The sequence below is a fragment of the Asterias amurensis genome, chromosome 22, assembly GCF_032118995.1.
Source record: "Asterias amurensis chromosome 22, ASM3211899v1".
NCBI lineage: Eukaryota > Metazoa > Echinodermata > Asteroidea > Forcipulatida > Asteriidae > Asterias > Asterias amurensis.
In genome coordinates this window covers 9,431,690-9,439,971 of record NC_092669.1, presented here as the reverse complement: position 1 = coordinate 9,439,971, position 8,282 = coordinate 9,431,690, and the positions used below count along the sequence as shown (strand labels likewise).

The 8,282-nt window shown below is 39.5% G+C and overlaps 1 protein-coding gene across 1 annotated transcript; it reads left to right on the top strand.

The window, feature by feature from the left end:
* The first annotated feature begins 643 nt into the window (after positions 1-643).
* On the top strand, positions 644-8,282 carry LOC139954000 (NXPE family member 1-like). Its single transcript, XM_071953628.1, has 4 exons — positions 644-750; positions 3,258-3,964; positions 4,650-4,705; positions 5,298-8,282. The coding sequence occupies exons 1-4, from the start codon at positions 670-672 to the stop codon at positions 6,092-6,094; spliced, it is 1,641 nt and encodes a 546-aa protein (XP_071809729.1). The 5' UTR covers positions 644-669; the 3' UTR covers positions 6,095-8,282.

The window sequence follows — 8,282 nt, the reverse complement described above, 5'->3', positions numbered from 1 at the left end:
GTTAACATAAATAAAATTAAAAAAACAATTATGAAGATTAAAAATAATAATCATGCTACCCCCCCCCCAAAAAAAAAATATTCCAATGGTAAAATGTAAAACACTCTTGCTGAAATTGACCAAGAAAACCTATACCAGAGTCACAATTTGGAGTTATTAGGGTTTGGGTACCTTTTTTGTGACACTTCCACAAACTTACAAAGTTTGAAGACGGTAAGTGACTGCGTTTTTCAAATTATTCTCGTTCAACGTTTTGATTGCCCGCTGAGGAGTTGCAGGCAATTTTGGTTGCGTGAGCGTTGCTTCAAAATTGCCGCGTGTGACATCAAAGTTGCGGCAACAAAAGTTGCCTGAACGTTGCCAGAAAAAAATTGCCGGCAACCTGGTTGGCAGTAAATTGCCTCGTGTGACAAGGGCTATGCTCTTTGTTCACGGCCCTGGCCGATACACACAGGTCACGAAAAATACACTCTGGAATCGTAACTCGTGCGTGGTAAATATATACTGGTGAATTCATTATTAAAATTCTACAAAAGATTTTCTCAACTGTGACGGTAATATACATTCCGATGAATGACATGCACAATTCTGACTGTACAGTGGGATATCTGCAACCCTACGTACCGTCTGTATAGATGAACCATTGAACACATCACGAACTGTAGCAGGATGGCAGCAAAATATCCGTCTCGACATACTGTTTTAGGAGTGTTGTTTGGTTTATGTGTTACCTTAACGGTGATCACAATGGTAAGTCAGTTTCCGTGTATTCATCAGAGAGAGACCGTCTGCAGGTTACACAACGTACACCCATCCAACTGGTGTTGTTTTCACTTGTACTTATTTAATAAGCACAACTTTCCATCTGTTTAACGCCCACACTAGTCTTCACCTCAGCTTTTACATCCAGAAGTGGGCTTTGCTGAGCACCAGCGATAGATGTAGATCCGCCCTCTCGGCATCAGCAAGGCTAGGGTTTCTGTCTTTGATGACACGTCAGTACCCTACATCACTGCCATTCAAAACGACATGTAATTTGTCCATAATCTTAGACAATTGGTAATCAGTACTTACGCGGGTCTAGCGATCGTGTGTGCTGGCCCTCTATGGCCAATGGTAGAGGTCCCTCTCCTCAACCTTTCTCGTTCATTCATTTCTTTCCATCAATTCGGAAAGGTCTTTTATTTGTGTCATTATTATGTACCTGCTTTGCACTTCTTGTCCCTTCACTAATTCAGTGTTGAAGAATAATATGTTCACGGGGTGTGTGCAAAACAGAGCTGGTTGTGTTTGTTGGGTTGTTAGTTAGTTATAAAGGTCATAGGTTATTCGAGAAACTCCCATGTGAATGCATACAAACAACACGACAGCCTTGTAGAATCGTGCTCTATGGTATACAGAACTACTGCGAAAAGATACAATGACAAACGTCTCGCTCCACAAAATTACATCAAATGTAAATTGAGATAGGCCGAACTTGAGTTAAAGGCAGTGGACACTATTGCTAATTGTCAAAGACTAGCCTTCACAGTTGGTGTATCTCAACATATGCATAAAATAACAACCTTGTGAAGATTTGAGCTCAATCGGTCATTGAACTTGCGAGATAATATGACAGAAAAACACACCCTTGTCACACGAAGTTGTGTACGTTTATATGGTTGATTTCGAGACCTCAAGTTCAAAATCTGAGGTCTCAAAATCAAATCCGTGGAAAATTTCTTCTTTCTCGAAAACTATGGCACTTCAGAGGGAGCCGTTTCTCACAATGTTTTATACCATCAACCTCTCCCCATTACTCGTCACCAAGAAAGGTTTTATGCTAATAATTGTTTTGAGCAATTACCAATAGTGTCCACTGCCTTTAAAGATAGCATAATCACACCGTCTCTCATCACAACAAATAAAACAAATAAAACTTACAAACGCGTAGGTCTAATAAATAGCTATGTATATTCTACACTTTTGAAGGGCCACAAATTATAGGGCCACCATAAGACCAATTTTTAAAAGGGTGTACGCTGTGCTCTAGAGAATTGTTTGAAAGTGGCTGACCCTTAGAACCTGTAGTTGTCACCAGAACGAATTTTTTGGGGTACATATTTTAGTTGTGAAAATTATTAGCAAAAGTGAAATATACTGCACTTTTACATGTTTTTTCCCCTTACAAAATCTTCACTAATGGCCTAACCGCATGCCACTTACTCTACATTATTTCCTGTTAACCCACACCTGTGACGTCATGCTATTGTTAAATCGCTCCATTATTTTGCACGAATGGCGCGATGGGTACATCTATTCACCCATTGTGCATAAAAGAGTTAGGGAACAAAGTAAATCAAGTCAATGACGCCATGGACCATATATTATTTTGTTTTTAATGGTTTTTAACACAGGTTAATAGAGCTACACATGTATTGCAAAATGATCGTTGACACACAAGTGAACAGCTACATTATTAAATTATTATTTAGCTGAGATGTTAAAAAATAATTATAGAACTACAACAGTAATTTAAGCAGGTCTTAAAGTCAGATAAATCAATTTCATTTTAACCAGTATTTTTGTTTTTGTTTTTATTAATTCAAAATGTTTAATTTATCATACACAAACATGGTAAGTGAGTAAAGTCCCTAAAACTTAAAATTGAAAAGAAACTTTTTTCAATATCATCATAAAATAACAGGAATTCAACTGAAATTGTTGATCATAAAGCTAGCTTAAATTTGTTTAGTAAAAACAAATCTGAAACTACAGCCTTGTACGCGGGTAGGTCACTTCTTTTATCTTCACCTTTTGGGTTTTTTGTAGACCGAGAAAGTCGCCTACAACATCATCTGATAGTCTGTTTCTATCACTAACTTGTATAAATTTACTTAAAGTCAAGAAACAAAATCACTTATCTGCTGCCACTTTCGCTCCCGATCTATGATGCCACTATCGAAGGAACGAGCATATTTCCTAAATGTTGGTCTTCGTCCATTGTTCACACACCACCAGTGGTGTTCACCGGAGTGAACAAGCTTACGTAATACATACGAACAATTGACTTAAAAATTAAACAATATCGCGCCATTCGTGCGAAATAATGGAGCGATTTTAACAATAGCATGACGTCACAGGTGTGGGTTAAGTCGCATAATGCCCTCGGTGAACGCGCCATTCGTGGGTAAGAATGGCGCGCACCTCGGGCATTATCCTATACGTAAATTTATAAATTGATTTCATGTTCAAAATGTGTTTTCCTTTTCTACTAGTTGTTGGAAGCCAGTGACGAAATATCCTTTAAAACTCCTGCCATCAGCGTTGCTACCTTAAAGTTGAAACAATCACCTTCTAACGGGAGTGTGATTGAGAAAAAGAACACAACCGGCCCATTACCCATGAGTGTCACCAGTCACACCAAGACTAACGTCCAACTAATATCACCTAGAGGACACATTCAAGTCGGAGATATCATCAAGTATCGGATTCAGACGAGAGATTCCGAAGGGAGGGACCGGGTTATAGGCGGGGATTTCTGGTTTGCCACTCTAAACTCAAAGAATCCGCTAGCTAGTACAGCTGGTTATGTTGCTGACTACAATAACGGTACATATGAAGTCACATTGCTGGCAGCGTGGGCTGGTCAAGCTGAATTCAAACTCATTCTTGTGCATCCCAGTGAGGCTGTTGACTACTTCAAAAATGTGGTCTGGCCTGCAAAGGAAAGAGTACAGTGGAATGGATACTTCAACCATAAAGGCAAGAAAGCAGAAAGGACAACTTGCTTTTTGAGGAGTGGCGGGCCATGGACTGGACTGTGTCAATATCCAGCACACCATGCACTTGGGAAGACAATTCTTGTTTGCCGGAAACCGAATGGTTTGTCCTGTGATGATTTCACATCTTACAATACCGACTGGAATAAATGCAACCAAAGGCTGGCCGAGTTGACAAAAGGCGTAGAGTATATATTTAAAGGGTATGTGATTGAACACAGCTATCATTTAGCTTGCACGAAAAATATCCGCATGGACTGTAAAAGGGGTAACCCTGTTTCAGCCCTAGGAGTAGGTGGCAACGGCCTCTGGAAAAAAATAATTGTAGCCCACACCTTGAGTGGTCTTCAGACCTTGTGCGTCAGGCGACTTGCATAAAAATAAAAATAAATAAAAAATGGTAATAAAAACAAAACAATCATTATGGTTTTAACCCTAAACCAATAAGAATTAATTTGTGTTGGCACTCAGATTTAAATTATTTTTAATTTTATATTTGCAATCTGCATTAGTTTCAACCGTCTTTGAAAACATGTGTCAATGTTTAAATTATTAGGCTTTTTCATTCAGTCATTGACACAAGTCTTTAGATTTTAGTTCTGAATTGATTAGTGTTTTTTTTTTTAATAACCTGTGTTGCTGTTTCTTTTTCCAGCTCCATACAAAGTGGAAACGTCGTCGTGTTTTGTTTGTGTTTTTCCTGAACCTGGTGGCAACACCACTGTTCTTTGTCATGCTCATCCATTACCTCCATGTATGCAATGGACCATGTCAAAGTGTCTTTATAAAGGGAAAATCTTAAACTAAATCGAGAACTTTAGACGACTATTTGATCTAATGATATCTTGGTGTGATATTTTGTAAATCTTCTGTTTGTTTCACCCACAGCCCGAATTTTATGCAACCGGTACGGATAGAGAAGAACAAGAAAATACAAATCGACGGTAAGCATACATGGTTTGTTGATCGTTTGCAATTAAAGGCAGTGGACACTATTGGTAATTACTCAAAATAATTATTGTCATAAAACCTCACTTGGTAACGAGTAATGGGGAGAGATTGATAGTATAAAACATTGTGAGAAACGGCTCCCTCTGAAGTGACGTAGTTTTCAAGAAAGAAGTAATTTTCCACGAATTTGATTTCGAGACCTTCAGTTCGAGTATTTTCAGTGAAGCTTTTTACTATCATGATCTTCAAACTGTGTAAGTTTAGTGTAAATCTGTGGACATTGTGTATTTTGTCCTACAAAAGTTACATAGCCCCTTTAAAAACAAAAATGTTTACCATTGATAAATGACAGTACTTTGAAAAGTGAGAATGAATTATTGTGGGGATATCGACAGAAATGTTCCTCCACCAGCCACTTAAATACTTAATTCGTGTGCCGCGGCAAATCCTAAAGTTTTTGTATAAATCTCTTTGTGAAACACCATCAACTGTCAAATTTCGTTCAGAGAGAAAAAAATATACGTTGTCGAAAACATGTTTCTTGTTATCAAACTTATTTTATTCTTATCTCAATTTTCTATACAGCTGGATTTCTCCCTCCTCTGAACGACTTACCGCGATGTCTGCCCGACCAAGAAATACCAGCTGTCCAGGGTTATTGGTTGAGGGGCAAATGGCACTCAATGCTCTGCAGAATACCGGACTTTCCAAAGGACATGCTGCACAAATGTCTACGCGACAAGAAAGTCATTTTACATGGCGACTCAACCATAGGCCAATGGTATAAGGATTTTAACAGTGTATTAAAAGCAGATAACCCCAAGGCAAGTTCAAATGTACGAGGGCATTTGAAGCCTGTACAAACGATATACCGTTCCCTTAACCTTACCGTAGCTTACTATTTCCATCCGGAACGAGTGGGGAGCGACATTTATGGTCGCAAGGACATGAAGTACGAGGTTGATGTTCTTGACAAACTAACCACCCTCGACTGCCAGACATATATCATTGTGCTCAGCCCCTGGTCACACTTCACAGTGTGGACCAGCGAGAGTTTCATAGAACGGACTGCATTGATAAGGAATGCTGTACTTCGCTTACGCAAACGCTGCCCTAATATTTTAATTGTGATTAAGGGACCGCACCCTCGGCACTTTCCACATATCTCATCTCCTTTGTTGTTCTCTGATTTTCTGGCAAAAGAAATTATAGGAAATACATTAAGGGATGGTTTTAAGGGTACAGGTGCTTTCTACCTACCCTTGTGGGACATGAACCTGGCACACCCGGCAATGAATTCCGTGCATATGCCTCACGCAGTTATAGTACAGGAACTGAAAATGTTTCTAGGGTACGTTTGCGATAACTTAGCAACAGTATAAGGAAAGAAGCGATGGATCCCACATGGTTGATTTTGATTGGGCTCTCTCCATGGGCAATCCAAAAATGAAGAATTGATGAAGCAATATGGGGTCATTATTTTCGGATTGTGCGCTTTGTGCTATAAAAGCGATTGTTGTGGTTTGTTTAAAAGTATAATAAAATGATCCAGGTTAATATCCTTCGAAATCGTGTGGTTTTCTTAGCACGGTCCGAAATTTTGTATAACAATAATTTTGACTCAAAACAAGGGACATTAATGTAAATCATTATTTTAGCCTTGAATCATCTTGTTTAGCCCAAATCGCCCAATCAAAGACAACATGTCCATAGGGAAATAGTATACGTTAGGTGAAACCAATCTTTGAAATTATAGACAATTCAAATTACTCGGCTAATGTACATTCAATTAATGTTTTTTACATGTTTATAACTGCTGAGGTTTTTAACTTTTACACTTATTGCCAGTTGTCAAATTATATATATATAATAAATTTTAAAATAATTGGCTAGATGTACAGCTATAAAGCAGCTTTCGGAAGAAATGAAGTATTTTTTTTTTTTTCATTTCACTATCCCCAAAACGTGGATGCTGACTAACACTACAGTCAGAAACTTTTCTCAGATTTTTTTATAAAATGATTTGGGATTATTCTTCCTATGTAGACATGCCGCTCCGGATTTTGCGATATCTAAAAAAATATATATATCTAAATTTCCCAAGATTAAAACAATCGATTCGTTAAAACCCAAAGGTATACTTCACTTTATACTGGTATTGCCCGGGCAAATTAGTAATCCGCCCAGACAAATTAGTAATCTGCCCAAAACTGTGAGGCTTGCTTCATCGCTTGTTCAGACGAAAGAGATCTTATCGATATAGCGCCACCAGACCCAGGGACGGCAAGGGGCTGGATGCCAACATGCGCTGTTCAAGATGTCTCATGAAAAGGCACGCCATTGATGGTGCCATACGTGTGCTCATTGCAGTGACCAGGGGTGGATTTCACAAAGAGTTAGGACTAGTCTTATCTCGAGTTAGGACCAGTTACTCGTCCTAACTTAGGACTATCCATGCAATTTGTATATCTCCTAGGACTAGTCCTAAGTTAGGACTGGTCCTAACTCTTTGTGAAATCGACCCCTGTACCTGTAGGAAATTCTTACCCATGAAATAATTGGTAGAACATGTTGCACAAAGATACAACGTCAGAAATTGGCGGTGATGTGTGACGTGTGACCACTCTTGGCCAAAGCTGAAGAGCAGGCAGCAATCCCTTCATCTTGGGGAATGTTGGTGTATAGAGAGGTTACATCAAAAGTACCGATGATGGCTGTGTTAGGGACCTGCTTCTGAATACCTGTGATTTTGCGGAGGAAATCTGGGGTGTCATGAATATGATGAAATCTGCGGCACTAACGGCTTGAGAAAACTGTCAACAAAAAGAGAAATTTTCTCAGTGGGGGAACCATTGCCAGATATGATGGGTCTTCCTGGGTTGTCTGGTTTGTGTATCTTGGGAAGGATGTAAAACCTGGCTGTTCTACAGTCGACCAAGGAGAGAAACCTGTGAAATTAATTTTTGAGCTAACAACCTGCACAGTCCGTGCGCAGAGTGCGAGATAATTAGCATGTTTTCCGACCATTCACAACTGCGAAAGGCCCTTTGCAAGACCACGGCTTCGACTTTGGATTCGGCTCAGGCTAGCTTGTCCCCGTGGTCGTTTTAACAATTGCGCATGCTTTGCATGAGTCCTCTGGGGCGACAGACATGAGGACAGAGCCTGAAGCCGAATCCAATGCCGAAGCCGCGGTTTTGAAAAGGGTCTTAATTTACTTTACGGAACACAATCTGATTGTTTTTCACCAGTAACACAATCTTTCAATCCATTCAGCGTTAACTTTAATATATTGCGCCTGTGCCAAACAATATGCCGTAAGGCATCTTGTTCATCAAACTAGTGTAAAAGTTGCGACTCCGAGGCCCGACTATTCGAGTCTCGGAGCCTTGAGGGACTCCGCGTCGAGGGAACTGGTTTGATGATATCTGATCTCCAATGACTACTGACTGACTGCGATTGGTGAAATAAGATTGAAGCTACTTGAGAGCATTGTTGTGAAATCCGAATCTCTGCTCTAGCCGATCAAAAAGAATGTGATTAATAGTGTCAAATGCTGCTGTGTAGTCT